The sequence below is a fragment of the Plutella xylostella genome, chromosome 28, assembly GCF_932276165.1.
Source record: "Plutella xylostella chromosome 28, ilPluXylo3.1, whole genome shotgun sequence".
In the NCBI taxonomy this organism is placed as follows: Eukaryota; Metazoa; Arthropoda; class Insecta; order Lepidoptera; family Plutellidae; genus Plutella; species Plutella xylostella.
In genome coordinates, this window is record NC_064008.1 from 8,705,010 (window position 1) to 8,729,063 (window position 24,054).

The following is a 24,054-nucleotide window of genomic DNA, read 5'->3' on the forward strand; positions in this document are numbered from 1 at the left end:
TCACAAGATTCACAACACGGTTGTATCATAATTATGAGATTGGATAAGCTCTACAGGTAGGTAGCTAAATAACACAAAACACACACACACACACGCACTCACGCCTTGTACTAATGTACTGCCTTGCGGGGTAGGCAGAGGTGCATTGCTGCACCCACTTTTCGCCAGAGTGTATGTTAGTCCCAATGTAATAGGGGGCGGGCCTATTGCCATTATACGGGCACATCCAAGACCCGAGAACAAATATCTGTGTTTAAACAAATATCTGCCCCAGCCGGGAATCGAACCCGGGACCATCGGCTCAGTAGTCAGGGTCACTAACCACTACGCCATTCGGTCGTCTGTTAAAGAAATAAGTATTTTATTAGATAGAAGATAACCGTTTCTCTTAAAATATTTCAGGTAGGTACCTAATACATTTATTTAACGTAACTCGTTACACTGTAATGTGTAAAACACCTTAATAAGCTCTCCTAAAATTAGAAGTTTTAATCAGTTACAGAAAATTTAAAACTTTTTTATGTGGGTTTAATAATAATAATAATGAATTTGAATTTTCAACACTCTTTCAATTTCAAAAGACCGATTGACTTCCAAAGTCAGACAACTACTGGCTTGCAAAACACATCGAACCATAAACAAGCACTTGCACTTTCACAGGAAAATCCACAAACACTGGCACACAAGAAAAACGCACGAAAAAAGTTTTAAACTGACAATGGCCGCGCGTAAAAAAAGTAGTGTAGCTGTCAAATTTACGCGGCAAGTGTGTCTGTCGCGCGCGCGGCGTGTGTAGTCTGTGGTGTGGGCCCGTGTGAGCTCCACACACTCGGGGGTCACTTCACACACGAATCAAGCAGCGCTCCAAAGCTTCGGAAAAACAAAACTGCCACGGCCCTAAGAAAACATTATGCTACAATCTTAGGTTCAGTCTATGACCAAAGAAACCTAACTATCCAATTGACAATGCCACCGCCAATGCCGTTTATTTTTATAAATATAAAGTTTAAAAAGCTACGTTTTGAATTAAACATCCCCACTGAACCCTAATTAAACTTCTCAAAATAAACTCGATGAGACTTAAAACCGGTCCCTTCTCCAATTTGTTATAATTAGACTTAACAAACTCAAAACAATGTCACTTCTGATGATCACAATCAGTTCCTAACTTTGAGTGACCGATGGACACGACCACATAATGTCATCAACATAATCATTCTGACTGTTCAGAGTTGACGACTAATCATCGTCATTCAATCATCATATTGCCAAACATAGCTAGTAGAATGATCAGCTTACTATAGGTACCACTTTAGCAACACTATGTAGGTGCATCATACCTACTCTCTGATTTTTAATTGGAAAGAATTCTGACATTTTATAAGTGATGCTACTAAAAAAGTTCTTTACCGAAAAAATGAAAAATTGCGATCCATTTCTGGGCAATAATTTTTTCTTAATATTTTTATACAAAAAGATAAATCTAAATATTTACTTGCTCAAGTAAACTAATACAAAAATAACAAATATTTCAATATAATAGCTGTTCCCGCGAGCTTCGCTTCGCCTTAATAAGTTTTCCCGTGGGAATTCCGCGATAAAAAGTAACATATGTGTTAATCCAGGGTGTCAGCTAACTTCATTCAAAATTTCATTAAAATCGGTTCAGCCGTTTTGACGTGAAGAAATAACAAACATACACACATACATACATACATACATACATACACATATACACTTACAAACTTTCGCATTTATAATATGAAGTAGGATCACGACTCACGACCCATGTATCGAATTAATTTTAATTGCTTTATTTTATTCTTTAGCATGGCATCACTTCCTACTAAATTCAGGGATAATAAACATTTTTGATCAATTTCAAAAAAAGATTGTCTATTCGGTAAGTACATATAATATGTTCGGTATGTATGTAAGATTATTGGAACTGCACCATATTGACATATGAAAATACGAGTATTAGGGCTAATAAACAAATATTCAAAATTTTATAAATGTTTATGTACCTATGTACGTTTATATGCTTGTTGGTATGTATGTTTGTCCACGCATATCTCCGAAACGATTGATCCGATTGTCACTATTCTTTTTGAGGGTTCCGTACCTCAAAAGGAAAAAAAGGAACCCTTATAAGATCACACTTTGTTGTCACCACCTTTTTTCTCGGAAACGGGTAAAGATATCAAGCTGATATTTCGTATAGATGTACATAATTATGATGAAATTAAAAGGAAAACTACCTCAGGTAATTAAGTATACTTGTACGGAACACTCACTGCGCGAGTCCAACTGGCTCAGTCGGGTAAGCGCCCGCTTCTCAAGCAAGAGATGCGGGTTCGAATCTCGGCGCTGACATGTGGTTAAAACAATGAGTTCTTTGAATTTAAGTACAATGTATACCATCGCTCTTACGGAGAAGGAAAACATCTGTGATCATATGTGAACCCACCAACACCGCAGTGGACCAGCGTGGTGGGAAATGGTCCAAGCTTAGGAAGGCACTATGGAGATGCTGGAGGCGGGTTCCGCTCATCTGGCATAATCTTTATTGACCAAAACTCATTTCGCATAACTCGTATGGTCTAAACTTTTTTGGTCGAACCATCACTTTGCCAAGACTTATGTGGCATAAGGCTCGTTTCGTCTAAAACTCTTTAGGCACAATCTTTAAACACCTAAGTTTCGTTTGCTCAAATTTATGTTCGTCTATACCTATGTATAATCTTGTTTCTCCTAATGTTATCTTAATAAATAATATATTAAGTATGTAGTAAATGTACAAATTGTGGTATTTTTCTCCTACATCCCGAAAATCACGATATTGTATGATCAAAAAATCGAAAGTTAACGACCAATATAATTATTACAAACCCCATGAGATCGAAACCTAAAAATAGGTGCGACGACGAGCAAAGCGAGGAGGAGCGTGTTAGGTGCACATGTTCATCAAAACCAAAGCGGAGCGCAGCGAAGCGGAGCGGAGCGGAGCGTTTTCCAAACAGCGGAAACAATACAAGGCACCAGTTTGCGCTATGTATGGAGACGCTCCGTCAAAGTTAAAGCCAAACGAATATTATTACTTTGTATAAACCTAATAAACCTATGCCATAGCATTATTAGGCTATTCAAGATTTGGCCATACCATTATTAGGCTAAACAATGTTATGCGAAATAACTTTTTACTAAACGAGATTTATGCCATACGATTTTCGGCGTAACGAGACTTTGACCAAACGTTACTATGCAATACGAGATTAGGCAAATAAATCTTATGCCAAAAAAGGTAGAACCATCGCCCTGACATCGGCGCGTCTACCGTTTCAAAAATAATTACTAGTTGTTTTTAGATATATTTTCTACGACAGCGATAATTATATAAGATAATTGAGATTATCTTTAATTGTATTTTTCACTGTTTGTAATATATTTAGGTAGGTACGGTAATTATTTCTCACCGTAGGTAAATCCCCTTTTAATTTGGAGCGCCGCACTTAATAAAATGGATACAGGGACTAAAAAAAATATATTATAGTCTCAGATGTCCAGACTCGTATTGAAAAAGTGCCCAGCCCAAAAAGGTTTGTGATCTCTGATTTGTCTAAAATTGATAACTGTCAGAATTCCGTAAGATTACTAATAACAGTGTACATATAATTTTCTCATTTCGCCTATCTGTCTAAAATTGCAGTTCCAGCGATCCACATGGCGCCCACAGATTGGTGTTTCACAAACTTCACTGTAAAACTCATCTATCGTTTTATTATAGTTTAGAAAAATTACATAGCTTTACATACAAAAAAAAACGAAGACAGATTGAGTCGTGGTTTTCTTTTTGTCAAGCTAGATAAATCCCCTCAGAAGCATGCAGGTTTAGGGATGTGTGATTAAGTGATTATGACAATTATTATTATTATTGGTAAAACTACAATATGAAACATTCAAAACTAATCTAGTAATACAGTGGTAGTTAGATCAGTGTATCTCATTAAACTAATTTTGTTTAGTTGTGCCCTGCGGCCCAAGTCCCACGCAGCCACGGTTTTGACGAAAACTCGTCACGAATGCCATGTTATATTTGTAACACATTTATTATTATTATTTTATTTCATTATTTATTTATCAAATTAATTTACAAAATTTTTTAACATAAATTTCATCACAAAAATCACAGAGATTTGTCCGTGATCAATCATTCCACGTAGGTAAACAACTAATAATACTTAAGTATTTATATTTCATAAATTAGTACATAATACAATATTATAATACATACTCGTAATAATATGTATACAAAATAAAAGCACATAGCTTAGAAAATTGAACTATTCAACTTTTATAAAGTTAGTAAGTACTAACTACCACTTTTACAAAACTTAGATTTTTAGTGCTAACTGTATTATTTTATTTTTTTAAATACCTTGTGAGTAGTCTAGTTAGATGATGTGGCAAAATGTTAGCCAACAGAAGATGACTAGAAGTGTTTATAAAATACTTACTGAATGATTCATTCGATACTGCTCTACTTTCTAATTTGACTATAACTTTAAGGTTGTTTAAGAAAAGCTTACCCAATATTTATTATTCCTCCCATTTATAGATACTGAATATTACTCATTGAAATTGCAAGATAAATAATATATATACCTACCTAATAATTAATTAATTAATCGATAGCAACCTAAACTGTAACATACAAAATCACATATATATTGCATCATAAAGCTAAACATTTTCTAGATTCTAGACTAGCCTGGGCGTTGCCTAATACAAAACGGAGCTTTCAAAATAATTAGCCCAAAATTGCTCCAATTCCGAATGTAATTGAAACAGTTGTGATTACAGCAACACTTACTGATGACAAATGACTGTTCTGTTGGTGGGTGAGCGAGTGACAGGCCGACACTTGGGCTAGGGATGGGAAAAGGTTATAGTTATCGATGTCGTGGAATGATATTTAATATATTTTATTTTGTTTTTTTTTATATATTTACTGTTACAGTCCTAAATACACTTCGGAAATAAATTCTTTAGCTAGCGCGTAGCGTGGGATGCCCTCCGGCCCAACGGACCGACGGAAGATACTTTAAACCATGAGGGAAACGTTTTTAGCGCTCATTGCGAGTGTCCTCTGTCCAGTAGCCGACGATTACTGGCTGATGATGATGATGACACGCAATTTACAGGTGTTAAAAGTACTCATTTTCATTCACTGAGTCGATTCACCATTCTACATATTTTGAGTGGAATGGAATCTTTCCTATACATATGATATACTGATTACTTTAATGTAAAGGCGGGTTAGTGCATTTTTTAAAGATATCTTTAATTATAAAGAAAGATAATACCTACCGCCCTAAATAATTTATCGACAAGTCCCTCTCCCATCCCTAGCGTCCTGCGGCGGCGGCGCGTTTGATCTCGCGGCTAGTGAGGCGACACCTGCCAGTCTCATCGCATAATCCGATTGAGGCAATTTTTCAATTAAAACGAAACATATCACTTAATTGCTTTCGCTAATTCTTTTTCGTCTGATATGTTCTGACGTTTGTCGTACAACAAAGTAAGCGGTGGATGGTGGATTTAACGATATATTACATACTTTGAAATCTCACGTTCGATGAGGAAGATACCCATTATTTCTATGCAATGTCCAGCAGTAGACAATAATCATCAGCATCATGATCAGCGACGTGGACAGAGTGTTGTCACTTTTCCTTTGGAACGCCATGACACTCTGTCCTCGGCTCTCCTCATCCGGCCACTACAATACTCAATGAAGACTCACCCCCTTATTCATAGAAAAGTAACAAGACGTTTTAACTAATAAACTGTTTTGTCCCTCGCTTTCAAAGAACAAATTTTTCTGTGTCGGAGAGGGACAAAACAGTTTATTAGTTAAAACGTTCTGTAACTTCTCTATGAATAAGGGGGTCAGACTTGTGCTGTCTTTTTGTTATTTAAGAACAGATGCTAGAGCAAAAGTAATATGAACGCCCATATGTTTCCATTGATATATTCCGTAAACTAGACCAAGTATCGTTGCACCCGGAACCCAAAACCACTTCCATTTCAGCTTCACATACCGCCTGGTCCATACATTACAAACCGCCTATAATCCTTAAGCCGGGTACAGACTGGTGTAACGTAACATGCAATATAACACGCAAAGAAAGAATTCCCATAGTTGAAATGTAGTGCTGTTTATACGCGTAGCGTGTATGATGCGTCTCAACGCTATGGGACTTCTTCCATTGCGTGTTAGGTTACAGTCTGCACAAACCTTTACATGCCGGCCGAACCACACATTCTGGCGAGGCGGCTTACATTATTAAAACCTCCTTTTGCGGCGGCGCAGGGTCTGTCAAATGCCTGTCTAAGTAGGCTAGATAAATCCTAGGGTTCGACGTGAGACATGGCTGTGGGGCGGCGCGCGCACTGCGGCGGGGAAACGATACGGATGAGACGGTCAAATAAGGCTGTGATTCGTCATAAAATAGCAGCCATACAACACAGTTTCATTTTACGCGTTAGATATAAAGTTTATGTCAACTAATGAGGTTCAAAAGGTGAAAGTGATCGGTATTCAGTGAGTAGGTAGTTACATCATGTGGTAAACTCATTTTCATGAATAAATAAGTGTCAATATTTTATTATGAAGTTGTAACTAATAGAAAATTTCAAAATACAGTCACCTATTCATTAATGCGCATTTAGCCTATGGTCATTATACGTGAAGTCTTTCAGGGTACACCCAAGCCCGGGTGTTCTATGTTGTTCTATGTATTTCAGGGCTTGTTTTTAAGTCAATGAATTTTCCCACTGCAGGACAAAGACCTCCCCTTTACATTACACATACATGAATCAATTAAATAACCGCTCTTGTTCACTTCAAGAAGTTCAGTTCTATACCTAAGCGTTTTATTTACATCGCCCGCGTCGTGTCCACAACCCAGTGCGTGCTTCAACTCTGAATATTTCCATACAATGGCGTGCGCCCGCTCCGCTCCGGATTCCGCTGAGCATTCTGAGCAATCTCAACACATCTGCACATTCTGGACAACGGGACAGGTACAATGTTATGTAGGTGCTTATAAAGCTGTAATTTTGTAAATCGAATTGAAGGCTTGATATACGAAGTGAAATGGGTTTTTTCATAGTAATGTATGTACTTACAGTTTTTATTTTTTATGACTGCCATAGAACAACGCGGACTTGGGTGTACCGTAGGTACTATGTTATGTTTATGATAGGCTGTATAATATAAAGAAAGCCGGAATCTTATAAACGCTTTTATAAAAAAAAACTTTTTTTTTTATACTTTTCCATACTTTGCCGAACTTGCGCTGATATGCATATTATATGAAAAATATCCATAGTAAAGTAAGCTCTCATAAGTTTCCAGCTTTCTTTCTGTACCTATGCGGCCTTATTTAAAAGTAGTATGGCAAGCAGATAATATTGGAAGACAAAGACTGGATGCAAATAATTTCTGAACACGTACAGTATCGACCTCTGCACAGCGTATGTCCAATAGGAGAAGTTTGTTGACTGATGATGATGGATGAGTTCATAGGCTATATCAATTTTATGCACAGACACGCTATTCTACAACTTTCTTAACAAAATAGCTCATCAATCTGACACCATAATTACGTCTCAACCGTTCAAATCAACCGAAAACCGTTCACCCATCCCAAACAAGACCGCGCTGACCTCAGCTTAACCTCAGTTATCTCTACCACAAATATGGAGATTAGCTCATAGCTTATAGGTGAAGCCATTAGCTATATGTATTAATTATTGCTCATACGAATGCTACACACAAATCGTGATTTTATTCACGAACTCACATTATTGAGGCAAAGATTTTGTAAAGTTAATGGAACTTTTGCGGTTTAACTTTACATGAAGGTACAGTAATATTGCTGGGGAAACGAAGTGGTGGGTTAATGTGAGAAGGTTCTAACGTACGAATAGTTCCATGAAATGGATACAGCTTATCTTTGATGTGAGCTTTAGACAAATTGGAATAATCAGTATTTAATAATGCTTGAATGTTGATATCGAGATCCAATAAATTATGTTTCTATTCTATGTATATCCAGTGCAGGTCGCAAACATAGATAAATAGACGGTGGTAGGTAGTGTAGGTACCTATATGTGATGATGACTGATTGTTTTTTACCTACAGCCACAGTACATAATAAGTAGGTAGTTGTACACTGCTCACAGTTTTAAGTCTCACATATTTAGTTTAGTCTCACATTATTTTCGTTTTTAATCGCACCCTTAACTTTGAAATTTCTCATCAAACTTCAAAATGAAATTTTAATTAATATGTAAAATTTACAAATATTGCGCAACGTAATCATATCGTTTCTCATCTTATCATTAAGCATATGCATTTATTTGGGTTTCGGAAGGCGATCTGTTATTATTTTGGCATCGGAAGGACGAAAGCCAGTTTCAACTGTGAACAATTAAAATTTGCAGCAAAAATGCCGGCCGTCCGGTTTCCCTGATTCACTGATTCGCAGAATGTTCCGACACACTTCAATTAATAAACCATTCACATCTTCTTTTGATATGATGATAAAATTTTACAACTTAAGTTGCTATTTTGGGTCATTTTTCGGCCATTACAAGTGTAATTGTTTCTTCGTAGTTGAGTGAAGTGGGCCGACTCCCATATTGGTGGGCGGCATTTGGTCCAATGACCTAATTGTATTGAAGTAGGAATTTCACTACCATATTTCGAGATATGAAGGAAAATATCTTGATAATATGGTTGTCATTGTACCTACCTACGAGTATGAAGCAGATAATATCTTGGAGCTACATACGAAGGGTTCTCTGTATCTTATGAATTTGAAAACTTTTAAACCTATCTTACATATTGTGTGTGATCCGGTGGATGCTATAGATCGCATCCAGTGGCGTGCTTTGGGAGAGGCCTACGTCGAGCAGTGGACTGCTAGGCTTATGATGATCAATACCTATTTTGAACCTATACATATCTGCCCGCATAGAATCATAACAGTAATACATAATTACAGTTTAACATAGCCAGATGGAAAACAGTTCTACCACAAAGACCCGGAGGATATCGCGAAGTCAAAACGAAATAACATTCACATTAATTTGAATCTGAAAAACGTTGTGTGGACAAGTTCGCGATAGGGAGCAAGGACTATTTATATTTGTTTCTTTGATACATCTAGGACAGTTTAGACTACCGACTGCCTCCGACTGCCTCCTACCAACAACTCACGAACTCAAATATGGTTTTACGAGCTCCCCACCGCTATCTGCCATCTAAACGACACAGTAAGGCTTTGTGTGTACCGATGCAATTTCATAACCGGCCGTTCCCCAGGGAACATAGCTAGGTTTTTGTCAAGAAGTCTAGATCGCTAAAACAGACAGAGCTAGGTCGTTTAGATTCCTGCGATATGCCTAGCTCCAAAAGACTCGAATTCTCCGATTGTTTTCAAACAGGACTAGTGCTGCCATCTATGTCTAGTAGTATTAAATATAAAAAATAGGTAAACGCATAAAAGCCACCAGTTTTGAAAATAATTAAACATATTATAGCTAGGTACTTTGTAACAGTCTTTATTTATTATTATCGAACACTAAACCTAGATTTACATAATACGTTACTAACTGTTAAAGCAAAGATTATATTTAGGTATATTACGTAAGTATATCATTATTAGCATTCCATCTATGTAAAAGATCAATAAGATAGGTATATATAACAAATTTTAATAACATGTTAGATATTTATGTACAATAGTAATTATGTAATTTATAATACATTACTTACTTATAGGAAATTGACGGATAAAAGTAATTGCACAATTTTTGTACTTATTTATTTACTTACCTAATCATTGATAAATATTGAAAAAATAATGCGATTTATTTAAGTTATCATATTTACTTTACACACATTCAATAAATATATCGACTGTTATAGTACCTATTTAATACTGAAACTTTAAAATGACAATACTAAACCGAAACTCATAACGTCATCAAAAACGACCATCATTAAATACCTAATGTGGCAGTTATCGTGAACTTTAAATCCAGTTTAACTTTAACTCCTAGTCAAGTACTCGTTAGCGATGGTCTGCCAGTCGGTCGGGTCCTGTTCATCAGCAGAATACTTGGTCTTCCTCAGCTTCTTCAGAAGGTCCCAGCCGTTGGCCCTTTCAGTCGATGTGACGTATTTGTTGTTGGGGTCTTGTTCTATGGAGTAGGCACCGAGGATCAGGCTTTGGACCAGACGAGCTGATATCAGGGTCTGAAGATAAATAAACAAAAGACTGTATTATTAATAAAATCAGTTGAACCTACCAACGCCATCTAGTAGTGAAAGTAGAAAGTAATGAAGGCAGCGCCATCTGTATGTTTGGGTTTCAACTACTACACTGCGCATTGCGTTTATAGCGTAGTACACTGAGTGAAACGTGTTGCTATTAAAAAGAAACAGATGTCGCTGTTTCTGTTTTTGAACAATATATTTGTTACTCGTATAGATAAAATCCGCTTCGTTTATCGCCAACGTCCATACCATGTTGAATACACCGGTTCTCGTCCGATCACCGAAGTTAAGCAACATCGGGCGTGGTCAGTACTTGGATGGGTGACCGCCTGGGAACACCACGTGTCGTTGGCTTTTTGCTTGTTTTCTTTTTAGTAAAATGTTATGCGCTTTTTATTATTTTATACGCAGTCTTAGATGATTTAGATGCGTTTGTTTCGCAACATTTTACTTTTAGCAAGCAAGCAGCTATAATTTTAGGTACTTAACACAGAGAGGAATCTACCTCTAAAAGCTCTTGTTCCATACTAGTCCTCTTACTTTCACATACTGTACGACTTATAAGTCGTAGTCGTCGTAGTGTTTTCGGTGCGTGAGCACCTTTATCTTGGTAACCCTTGCAAAGTAGCTAAATCAAGTGTGATATCATCATCTAGATCCAGGACTCTAGAAAAGGGAATTTAAAGCACTCTCAACCCTTACCTTCAGCAGCCTCAAATCCTGTGCAGGCAACCTCCTGTTAATAGAGTATCCAGCCAGCACCACCCCCCCGCTCCGCACCTCGCCCGTCACCAGCATCATGTAGGTCATGGAGATGGCCAGCTCGAACACCAGGTACGAGTACTGGATGTCGCCGAAGTCAAGGACCCCGGCTATGCGGTACTCGGTTTTGCTGGAAGGAGAATTTGGGTTGAAGTATTGATTGGAAGATAAAGAATTGTTAAAGTAGTTGGTGTAAAAACACCGTATTAATTTGGGACTTTGGGAGGTTTATGTTTGGAAGTGGATGTAATAGGCTGATGATGACGGTGAATCAATAGAAATGCCAGTGGGGACATGATTGATTGTTTCTTGAGGTACTTGTAGTGCATAAAAATGTACACGTAGGTGCAGCCACCACCAGCCTGCAGAGGACCAGCGTAGTTGGATATGGTGGAAGCTTAAGAAAGCAGTTTAGACATATTATTTTTTAAATATTCGAGCCAGTTAGATGCATGCACCTGCACCATTTTAATACATAGATTCTGCCAAAGAACCGGTTAACCATTGTTGGGGTAGATAGAGGCATCCAGTAAAGACTAGGCACAAGTATTAGCATGGGACCTAATAGAAAGGCGCGTAGAAATCAGTGAATTGATTTTCGGGGTCATCGGCCTCAATTTTATTCAGTAACAGACCGATAGCAATACACGTAGTATGCAAGATTCTTCCTTCTTCAAGACTGTCGTTTGCACGTCACTCGTTATCGCGACGAAAATAACTACACAAACAAACAACTTGTCACTATAGCACTAACATGGCGATAACATTGTCACGACACTGATATTAGAGTGGGAGATAGTTGAGGCAGTTCAACCTGTGTGTTATGAAATATCCAATTACTTATGAAATATTCGGAAACATTCTACACTAAAGCATAATGTTTGCTGCTGAAGCTGAAAGGGCAGCCATTGATTAACTAGTCTGCCTAACTAGTTTCCCATAGAACAAGCTTACCTTTTCATTGCGTTCCCATAATCAAGTCAAATGCATTGCTTTGATTCGCCGGGGTTGATGAGCAAGAATCCACTTCATGAATAGGATACGGAAATTTATTACGATGTGTCACCGAAGTAAAAGGATTTGTTTGCCACATTAACGTCAATAGGTGACTTTCCAGGGTGCCCCGAACCCATTTGTAAGATTTAAGAATCAGTTGAAGTCATGCTAGGGCTAGGCTGCTTTCTTCTTGTTCTCCCTCCCTATCATATTGTTGTTGATGATATTGTTAATGATAATGGTGATGATATTACGAAATCTGGTAATATTGACTCACCCGGCCGGGTTCTTTTCAACAAGGATGTTCATTTCGTTAATGTCTCCGTGGATGACTCCCTTCTCGAGTTCGTCGTAGTTGGGAACCACTGCGTACTTGTACTCCTCTATTACCTGGATATAAATACGGGATTGGTATAGCAAATATTGAAAGCCTTATCAGTCCTCTCAGTTCGCTATGGTTCTTAGTTACATACGTGAAATTAGGTAGTTTTCACGCTAATTTCAATGATTGATTGTTTGATTTGTGGATTTATGTACATAGATGATTGCCGTAGCGGAACATAACCCGTTACAAATCTGAAGCAATGCTCATTGACTGTATAAGGCAGCCTCTGATAAACTATAACCGAACATTCGTTTCAGGTAATGTATTAGCAACAATCTAAAATGAGATTATGGAGTAGGCATGTTTATGTTTACCTTGGGAAGACGCTTCGATTACCTAAATTTGAATCGGTTTTTGAAACCATTCATATCAGTTATTATAGGTCTATCAAATTTGGAGCTACAAAAATAAAGTAAGTAGGTAATACATATTTCCATTTTACGGTCCCAAGCCTAGAGGTGGGTCCAAAATTTACGGCTAAATGGTCCCTATATAATTAGAGCTTTATCTAAAATCGCACTAACCTCTTCAACCAGATCCAATTTCTCTGCATCCTTGATGACGTACTTGAACTTTTCCAGCTCTGGAACCTTCGACAGCATCCAGATGTGCTCGCGGGTGACCAGCCCCGAGTGGTTGAAGTTCTGCGGACCACATGTGGAGTGAGGGTCATGGACGTCATGGTGGACCACATGTGGACTGAGGGTCATGATGGTCCAGGTGGAACGGGGGTGTGGTTCAATGGTGATGGTTGTAAATTTAATGGTTACGGTAGGTGGGGTACGACAGAGTGAAATAATACAAGGTGGCTTGTAACTGGCCCTAACGGGTTATTGAAACCAGACCAGCATATTAGCAGATCCTGGATGATAGTGCTAGAGAGATCATGGATATATAATATAAAGTATCTGTTGCTTGAGGAAGTTGCTGTGCTGTGTTGTATATAGTGCCACCTTCTTTTCAATTTAGAGGCATATGCGTACAAAAATTATCAGTAAATATTGAATTTGAACTTACCTAACTAAACATACCGTCCTAACTACTTACTCCTAACTAATATACCAAATAAGCAAACTTGTACGTACCTAATAACTTCAATATCTAATCTATTAATAACTAGGTATATGGAAAACTTTGTTGCATAATTAACACTTCATTGCTAAAGGTACCTACTAATAAATTTAATAAAAAATAACGTTCCATACGTGACCAAGTAATTTTACCCTAAAACAGTAAAAATAACCCTGAAATATTTGCCAATTATTTTGAAAAAGATCTATGAGGTTGTTCTTCAGAAAAGAACAAATACCTTATTGTAAACATAATATTACGGTATTCATTATCTGTATTATCATCCATAACCTACATTAGTGACATGTCTCAAAGAGACTATTATTGTTAGGACCAAGGATATTAGTATTTACTAGAAATATCCTGCATAGAGCGACGTACTACATTGTTGTCGCTATCGCAACCATAGATGATTACATTCTATTGTTGGAAACATGTAGAGGTATTACGACTGAGCAATAATAGGCTAACAAACTAGGTAGGTACAATGTTAACACTCACAGTGCACATACTTTCTTTTTGTATTGTCAATTTAATTACCGATGACCGAATGGCGTAGTGGTTAGTGACCCTGACTACTGAGCCGATGGTCCCGGGTTCGATTCCCGGCTGCGGCTGGGGCAGATATTTGTTTAAACACAGATATTTGTTCTCGGGTCTTGGATGTGCCCGTAAAATGGCAATAGGCCCGCCCCCTATTACATTGGGACTAACATAACACTCTGGCGAAAAGTGGGTGCAGCAATGCACCTCTGCCTACCCCGCAAGGGAGTACATTAGTACAAGGCGTGAGTGCGTGTTTTTTTTTTTTAATTTAATTAAATGTTACGTAAAAACACTTCTATTTTGTTTAGACTGTTTATTTGTATAAGTATATAGGAAGATACTTCCAGTCTATTTTAACTGATTGATAAATTCGGTGCTCTGTTTCAATTGAATAAACATTCTGCTGGTACCGTATTGAAGTTGTCCGCTTATTTCTATACGGTCTGTGCAAGTTATATTATCCTACGGGCTGACTGACCCACAAGCCACACGGGACTAATTTTATGAACGATGAACGACGGTGCGATCAGACGTCCATAGTTCAGAATAATGGTAGAGTAAAAATCGTGAATGATAGATTAACCTTTACACATTTAAATATGAACATTTAAATATGGACACAGTAAACCAAGGGCTAATGAATTAGCAAAACCATTCAGTATGCGACATCATCCGAATTATTCCCTAAAAAACTTTTATCTGACCATTGAAAAATCTGGCCTAAGGATTGTTGATTGCTAATGTATCGGTGTCGGTACGGTAACAGTAAAGACCTAGTAAACAAGTAAACGCTGAGTTGCAGAAAGGGACTTTTAGCTAATGTTGACCTTAAAAGTATAGCTGCCTTGCTTTTTTTTTTAAATAATCATTTATTTCAGGTCATCATTTGTTACATTAAAATTAAAATCACAAAATAAACCCATATGTAAATACAATAAAAGTACAATATTCTGAATAAACATAAAAATAAAATAAAGTGCTGTATAGGGGCAGTAAAACTATGGACAAATTACAATTAAAATTATAAAAATGTTAAATGCATTCGCCTACTTCTTATTCCCCGACTGGTGCATGAAAAGCCAGTGCTTAATGAACCCATTTCCATAAATATCGTCGCCGACAGCTGCTATCAGCTCATTGCTGGAGCTCCGGACTCGGTCCCAGAACGACGCCGCCCGTAGCCGCAGCACGGCGAAGTAGTCGGGGACCCCGGCGTCGGCGAACATGGCCTTCGCACTGCAGTAGCGCGGTTGTCTCAGCAATATGCGTAGTGCGTCATTGTATTGTACTCTAAGGGTGATGTATGCTCTCCTTGTGTAATTAATCCATAGTTGGCAGGTATAAAACGTTTGACAAAAGGCCTTGAAGAGCACAATTTTTACATCCTTAGAGCACTTGGCAAACCTGCGTGCGAGCATGTTGCACCGCACCGCCAGGGCCCGCCGCTCGCGCTCCATGTCGGCGTCGTCACTCAGGGTCTCCGTCAGCACATGACCCAAGTACCTGAACTTATCTACAACCCGAATCGATGAGCCATACATGTAGACCGGGGGTATCCTCTCCGGACCTCTCCCCACTCTAAATACCATTACTTCACATTTCTTGGCGTTATATTTTAAACCATTACTATTAGCGAATCTCTCACACACAGCAATGAGCTTTCTTAATCCGCCGACCGAGGGGCTGAGGAGCACCATATCATCTGCGTAGCTCAAGTTGTTGAAGCATACATCCCCTACGTGACACCCGATGCCGGTGCTCCTCAACTCCTCGATCAGGTCATTTACATAAAGGTTGAAGAGGTCCGGAGAGGTCAGCCCTCCCTGACGAACGCCACATTCTAGTCTATATTCACTAGAGTGTGCGTCGCCCCATCGTACAGAGTTAGTTTGGTTCTCATACCAGTGTCTCAACAGAGCCACTAGGTCAGAAGGAACCTTAGACTTTAACATCTTCGACCAGAGCAGGTTATAGTTTACCAAGTCAAAAGCACGACTTAGGTCAAAAAAGCATGCATAGACCGAAGTTTCTCTATGTTTGTAGTAATTGACTGCGTGCTTAAGACTCAGTATTGCAGAGTCTGTTGAGAGACCAGGACGAAAACCAAACTGCGCATCACTGATCTTAACATTCCTCATCAACTCGGGCTGCAGAAGCCGTTCAAGCACCTTGCCAGCGACGGTACCCAAGGAAATAGGTCTATAGTTTGACACACTCGAGAGATCTCCTGTTTTATTTTTGATGACTGGAACCACCACCGTCCTCATCATAAGATCCGGTAGGTACTGAAGCTCTAAGCAATAATTAAATATTAAAGCCAATATTTTATATACCTCATCACTAGCGTACCGTACAGAATATGCTCGATGCTGAGAGAGTCATGGCCGGGGGACTTTCCCCGGGTCATGCAGCGCACCGCACGAGCCACGCTCGCCGCCGTCACACGTAGCTCGGCCGCTGGGGGCTGCGGGGCGGGGGCGGGGGCGGGCGCGGCCGGCGCGGGCGACGGGGCTGCCTCCGCATCGGGCACACACTGTACCTTGAGAGGAGCGACTTTGAAATGGTTTGCGAAAATGTTCGCAATGGCCGCTTCATTACTTTCATTCTCTACAGATACTGGCAACCCTCGTTTGTAGCTTAGAGCTTTAGTACCCTTCCAAAACTTATTAAAGTCTTTGTTTCGTTTCTGTAGTGCTAGTATGTTCATTTTAATTATCTCTTCGTTATTTTGGCACCAGCGTAATTTACTCTTAAATATTTTCCGGCTAGCGTGCATTTCATCATAAATTTTACCCGTATTGGGTTTACCAAAATTTATCCACATCTTAAAACAAATTCTAGCCCGCTCATGATGATGTTGAACGTGGTAGTTCCAGCCGGTTACCTGGCATTTTCGTTTTCGTGCACCAGCCTTGGTTATATTAGAACTAAGGATAGAAGCAGACTGTAAAATATCAATAAAATTAGACAGTACACGAACAGAAAAAGACAGACATAGATTTGCCAGTAGAAATGCCGCCATTAGCTTGAGCTTCTGCAACTCAACGAAAGAATCTCAAACTGACCTGCAGTTTATTATCCAGATTAGCCACAAACTCCCCCAGCTGGTACAACAACGCGTCACTGGCCTGGACATCCTTCAGCAGAGTGCCGGGGACGTACTCCAGGAGCCTCACGGCGTGGCTGCGCTCCCCGAGGCGCTCGATGGAGTAGAGGTGCCCGAAGATGTTGCGGATCGGCCGCGGGCAGGTGATGGAGCGGGCCGCTGAGGGGTAAAAGGGTTAGATGTAGGGCAGCTGAGGGGTTAAAGAGGTTAGAGGTCTGGGCAGCTGGGGGGTTAAACATCTCAAAACTCTCTTTTACGTTGATCTCATCACCCCAACTCTGATCAAGCCTCTAGAGGTTTTGGTGTGATGAGAGGAACGTAAAGGAGAGTTTTGCGATCAAGAAAGTCAATACACAGATAACTGATGAAGATGCATCAATTAGGGGTGCCAGGGTTAGAGGTTTATGTGGTGTCATTATGATGAAAAGGATTAATGGTTCGAAGATGTTTAAAATGAATTCTGCATTTATAGATAGATAGATAGATAGAGTACTCTTTATTTGTACACCAAGAAATGATTAACAATTTTACATAGACACTTAACTAGGGTACAAAAGGCGGTCTTATCGCTTATAGCGATCTCTTCCAGACAACCTTTGGATGGATGGACTAGAGATATAAAAGGGGTACAGTGTACTTACTCAAGGAATATAGTATAATTTAAGTTATTATTATCTACTACACACTAAATATAAGCAAAAAATAAATAAAAAATACACACAAGTACATACGCCTACTACATGTATTATAATACACAATTATATACAATATAATAATTATATAAATATATACAAACACATATATACATATACATACATACATCATATACATACACATACATATCATACATATTATACCTACATAGGTACATGATTTTTAATACATATTTAATGATCTGATAACAGCTAAACAGTTGATTTAAGGTAGTGTTCCTTCACCATTCTCTTAAAGGTTTCCAGAGTTGGTGCTTGTCGGATTTTTGAAGGAAGATCATTCCACAAAGTGATAGCGCGTACTGTGTAAGAAGCACTGAAGAATTTAGTGGTATTAGGAGGGATATTAAGGCGGAGATTGTGGGTAGAGCGCAGTGTCAGGTTGTGAGATTCACAACGAAGCTGAAAGCGTTCTTTTAAGTAAGCGGGGTATGTTGGGTTAAAGAGTATGGAATATAAAAGTGAAAGAATGTGGGCATTGCGACGAAGACGAATAGGGAGCCACTTGAGTTTCGCGCGAAAGTCGGAAACATGGTCATATTTGCGTAAGCCAAATATAAACCGTATAGAAAAATTTTGGAGTCGCTCAAGCTTATTTAACTGCTCCTCAGTTAAATCTGGATAGCAAGAATCGGCATAATCTAAAATAGGTAGAAGTAAAGACTGAGAAAGCTCAATTTTGGTGGAAGTGGGCAAGAAATTCCGCAATCTGCGAAGTGAACCTGCTGAAGCAAACATCTTTCTACTAACTACTTCCAGCTGCTTTTTCCATGTCATGGATCTGTCCAGATACACCCCCAAGTTTTTAACTTCTTTACTCCACTCTATATGTACACCATCAAAAATAACTGGTGGAAGGGAATCGAAGTCAATCATGGAAATAAATCTAGGGCTGCCAAGAATGATCACCTGGGTTTTAGTCGGATTGACTCTTAGGCCGAAGTCACTGCTCCACGTCAAAATATGTTCTAGGTCAGTATTTGTTCTGTTGATTGCAACGGAGAGATCTGATAAAGGCGCATGGCTGTATATTTGTAGATCATCTGCATAAAGGTGGTAGGAAGAAGATAAGTGATTAGAAATACTGTTAATAAATATGGCAAAGAGAAGAGGGGACAACACGCCACCTTGCGGGACTCCGGCCGTTGTGCTGCACCATAGAGAGAATGACTCCTCAATACGGATTCGCTGCCGGCGCCCGTGCAAGTAACTATGAAACCAGTCAATTACCGTTGGAGATACATTAAGAGAGCGCAATATCCCCAATAGTATGTCATAATCGACTGTATTGAAGGCATTGCTAAAATCGAGTAGTGACAGCACCGTCAGCTCACCATTCTCCATACCCTGACGAACGTCGTCAGTGATTTTCACTAAGGCCGTTACAGTGCTATGTCCCGGGCGGAACCCAGATGGGTACGGATTCATTAAGTTGTTTCGCACTAGGAATGCATTCAGCTGGTAATGGACCAGACGTTCGAGTACCTTGGAAAGGAAGGGAAGGATGGAAATAGGACGGAAGTCAGCAAGAGATGGATTGGATTTCTTGGGCAAGGGAGTGACTTGAGCATCTTTCCAAGCGGATGGGAATGTTTTAGAGGAAATGGAATAGTTAAGGATGTGTGTGATTACTGGGAGGATTATGTCAAGAATAGGAAGAACCATGTTCCGACTGATACTGTCAGTACCGATCGCATTCGATGTGATATGTAGTATGCTCTTCTTAACGTCACAATCGGTAAAGTCACTGAAGTTAAATAAGGAAATGTCAGGAGTTGGTTGAGATGAAAGAAAATTCAGTGTGTTGTGTTTAGTAGCACTATTCATGGCCACAGAGGATGTGGAATGCTGGTTAAGACAGTTAATGTCTATGTCCTTGGGAATAGAATCAGAACGAGATCTACCAACTCCTAGCGACCTGAGGAAATTCCAGACTTTAGCTGGGTCACCGTTTTGAACCGATTCGTGAATATGGCGTCGTTGTGCATCCCTACACACCTTATTGCAGTGATTACGTATAGCAGTGTATTTCTGCCTATTTCTGTCAGATGAGCTACACTTAAACCTAGATTTGGCTGCAGCTTTTTGGCTAATGAGTTGCTTAATTTCATCAGTTAGCCAAGGAGCAGGAAGATGTTTAATTTTAACTGCTCTCACAGGCGCATGGATATCATACAGCTGGATGATTAATGAGTTGAAGATATTAATCTTTGCATCCATCGTATCAGCACTATAGACAGTGTCCCAAGCTAAGTTTTTCGCATCACTGCAAAGATTCTCCAGCACCATTCCACCAAAATTGCGCTGAAGAAGAGTTTTAGGTTTGGATTTGGGGGGACGAATTTTATAGGATACGTAAATTAAATCGTGATAAGAGAATTGATCAGCCCCAAATTGACCGTGCTTAGCTACATGTTGAGGAGATGACACTAATATTAAGTCTAAGAGGGTAGGGATACAATTGGGAAAATGATGCGTGGCACCGAGGGGAAGTACGGATAAGTTGCTGGCTTTTGTAGCTTATATCTAGGTGGGTGTCAGCGATTGGCGTTAGTTTTATGAATTATTGTCATTCTAACTTTGAAAGTTAGTTGAGGCATTGCCACAATATTTTAGGCTTAAGAGGGGAAGAGAGACGAAGCTAGCTAGATTATAATGATAACAATATGAATGAGTAACAAGGAGGGCATGGTACTTATACATAAATGGTATGTGGCTACGGAACATCAACTATTCTGCAGAAGCACTTGATTAGGGGACTTATGGGCTTTTCTAACAAACATAAATCATGAGCTTTAAATCTCGAAAAATAAACAAGCAGACATTAATTAGGCGATAACAATGTTGACTATAATGCGGCAAGTTACTTGGCGACCCTCCTTGCGGGGTGAAAGAAGTGGCGGGGGCGAGGTAGCACGACATGCTACACACGTAGAAAAGTGTGCCCGGATTAATCTCGCGATAGCTTGTAACTATTTCTGACGTAAGTAAAATTTTATTCTATGAGTGTTCCCGTAAATGTCATATTTAGCTTAAAATTTATAGTTTGACAGCATTAAAATTTGGATGTTTACCTTCAGAATATCTACCAATTTGAATTTATTTATGTAAAAGTGTTTTATTTTATAAATCAATTTCCATGTCACTTTCATGTTCACTCTCTGTTTGAACTTGTTCATCGTCGTCGTCATCCTCATCTTCATCATCGTTTTCATTAACTTCAATTATAAATCTAAGACAAAAACCAATTTATGTTTAATTTACAATACATTATAAATAAACAATAACATACCTGTCCAATACATCGTCAAATACTCTATCAGATTTATAATATTCGTCTTAATTTTTTATGACATGGTCGTCACAATTTCTCCACTTTTTAGGCGAATAATTAGAGAAAAGCAACTCTAAGTCTTTTATCTCTTTATCTAAGTTAGAGTCAATCGACGTTCTTGCGAGCTCTCCTTTCACGTACCGCCACACAAGTTCAATAGGATTTAATTCCGGGTGGTATGGGGGTAGGCGAAGCACGATATGATCATTTTCTTTCAAAATTTCATCAATTTTGTAATTTTTCTCTGTGTTTTGCTCATTAATTACTTTCATTAAATCACATAAATTTTGGTTGCTTTCCTAGTTACAAGAACTGACAACTGACGCACTGTCATATGGACTCTTCGTCTATTCTATTCTATTCTATTCTCTGTGGGGGTGTAAGTACCTGCACCTGGCTCTCTCGAGTGGAACCTTTGTGCATATCCCCAAGGTCTAAACTGCCTTCCTAAGCTTGGACCATTTCCCACCACGCTGGTCCACTGCGGGTTGGTGGGTTCACATATCTAGATGTGCTAGATCTAGATATGCAGGTTTCCTCACGATGTTTTCCTTCACCGTAAGAGCGATGGTATACATTGTACTTAAGTTAAAAGAACTCATTGGTACATGTCAGCGCCGGGATTCGAACCCGCATCTCTTGATTGAGAAGCGGGCGCTCACCCGACTGAGCTACCACCGCTCTGGACTCTTCGTCTTTGTTGTTTACTTTTTCGTATCTGACTGCGCAGTACCAACCTTTAGCCGCGTAGCATGACTGATCCGGTACGCTGTTCTACAAGAAGCCCCTATATTGAGACATTATACGATTTGTTGTTTTTAACGTTATTTTGTTGACGAATTATAGATACCTAATAATAATATAATGATAATATTAAAAAGGCCTCAACACTCATCCTAAGACTAATGGTCTCAGGATCAATGATCTCATGTGGGTCGCACTCAAATTATGACAGACTATATAAGACATGTGGCCGCCTCGGCTGCGCGGCCGAGACTGCCGTAACAATGACATACAATGCACGCGTTGCCCTTCCCCGCTACCCTCCCGCTACCCGCTGTCGTCTTGGGTACCTCGTCCCCTCCGCGTCTTTCACCCCGCAAGGAGGGTCGCCAAGCAACTTGCCAATCTATAACTAACGTGACGCCAGCACCAGAATCAACAACTGCCAAACCAAAACAAAAGAAACTCACTGATAAAGTTCATGATTTCATTCTGGGCTTCGACGACGCTCAAATTCTGAGAATCCATAGAATTCATGATCTTCAAGACGTAGCCTTCAGTCGAGTGGTTGGTGATCAGAGGATTCTTGACATTAGGGTCTTCAATAATCTTGTAGTTCTTGTCATCATAGCCATTGAGTTCTTCCAGCTCCAGCACAGATATTCCGTACAGTCGTTCCACTAGTAGTTTCACCTCTTCGTGAGTAATGATGGGTTTGATGACCGTGCCTGGTTCGAGGACCAGGCTTTCTGTTTTGGTGTCTGCCATGATTTGTGGGTTTAGAGTAAGTAGTATCTGTAAAGGGTAAGTTTATGTTATATTCCTGTGGTACTTACGTTCTATACCTATTATCGATCCTATCGATGGTGTTTAACAAACAATAATTAAATGAATATCAAAGACAAAATACAAATTTTAATTGTATATCAAACTGCACCACTTTGTCACAATTTAAACTCTGTAGTAACCTACTTTTATTAATTAGGGTTGCTATTAACAAGTAGTAGTAGGTAAAATAAGTAGTTTGGAGTAAAATAATGGTTTTTACTGACAATAATTATGCAGCACCTTTAACCCTTTAGTTATTAATTGATGTTCTACATAATATTGTAAGTACCTAATATTCAGAGGAATTCTTGTTGAACTCAGTGGCGCCGCCAAGCGGATGCAGGGCGCAACTCCCATCACATGATGTTGCCGGTGAGGTGAACTTGAAAACGCCGGCCAATAACTTTATACTGGGAGTTTTACGTTGTTTTAAGATATTTTATTTATTAATCAGGCAGGTACCTAGTTAACTTCTATTTTAATTTTAACAAGTTGCTCACATCCTACACTCCGCAAAAAAACCTTATTTTAATTCCCAGTTGAAAATCTACGCTTTAAAAATTCATTATTTGGTCTGTCTTATAAAAATGCTACTAATGATTTTTATGAAAATAATAAAATAAATGAGGAAGTAAACTGTAAAAAAATACATTCTTGAAAATTTTTATTTTATTTTGTTTACGATGCTTGACTATAATCGCTTTCACATATTTTAAATACCATACCTAGACATAGACAGTTTTAGAACAACTTTCTCCTTTTAAAAAAATTAAAAAAACCTTTAACACTCACTTACCTTATACGGGTTGTGCGCTTCGCGACAATTTTACGACTGAATCTATTTGGAGACTCCCAACAATCATGATCACTCGCAAACTATTCACACCACTTACACATATCACCCTATCACCTTGTACTACGGCCTAATATTGTCTGGCAAGACGGTAGGTTTAAGTTTGTAACAGTAATGTTTACAGTGCATTGCCCAACGATATGAGATGCCGCTGTGATAGTATTGTTTGTAACTAGCTACTGCTGCACTCAGGGCCAGACTTACTAATCGATCAGTTAATAATATGAGATATGAGCCCTTTAATATAATAAGTGATAAGGATCAGCTAAATTACCTATTAACTATCTACCTAGATAGATAAGAGACTTTCTAGGAGAAATGCAGATGTTAATACCGACACTGATTGATTTCAAAATTGTAATAGTATTTATTGCGAAATTTGT

At 38.9% G+C, this 24,054-nt stretch overlaps 1 protein-coding gene and 1 non-coding gene across 2 annotated transcripts; one reads left to right on the forward strand and one right to left on the reverse strand.

The window, feature by feature from the left end:
• Positions 1–9,620: 9,620 nt before the first annotated feature.
• Positions 9,621–23,730, reverse strand: LOC105396488 (hydroxylysine kinase). Its single transcript, XM_038111256.2, has 7 exons — positions 23,615–23,730; positions 22,461–22,785; positions 17,180–17,379; positions 13,022–13,141; positions 12,390–12,502; positions 11,057–11,246; positions 9,621–10,333 (listed from the first exon to the last, which is right to left on the reverse strand). Exons 2-7 carry the CDS (start codon positions 22,756–22,758, stop codon positions 10,127–10,129), a joined length of 1,128 nt encoding a protein of 375 aa, XP_037967184.2. The 5' UTR covers positions 22,759–22,785; positions 23,615–23,730; the 3' UTR covers positions 9,621–10,126.
• On the forward strand, positions 10,590–10,708 carry LOC119692086. The gene has a single exon (XR_005254128.1). It is a non-coding gene; the product is annotated as a 5S ribosomal RNA (ribosomal RNA).
• Positions 23,731–24,054: the final 324 nt, after the last annotated feature.

Excerpts from the sequence above, each read along its gene's own strand:
- LOC105396488 (XM_038111256.2), bottom strand. The coding sequence starts at position 22,758 with ATGGCAGACACCAAAACAGAAAGCCTGGTCCTCGAACCAGGCACGGTC. Across the intron at positions 13,142-17,179 it reads ATCTGGATAATAAACTGCAG|AACTTCAACCACTCGGGGCT; the intron begins GTCAGTTTGAGA and ends TGTGGTCCGCAG. Across the intron at positions 11,247-12,389 it reads GTTGAAAAGAACCCGGCCGG|CAAAACCGAGTACCGCATAG; the intron begins GTGAGTCAATAT and ends TTCTCCTTCCAG.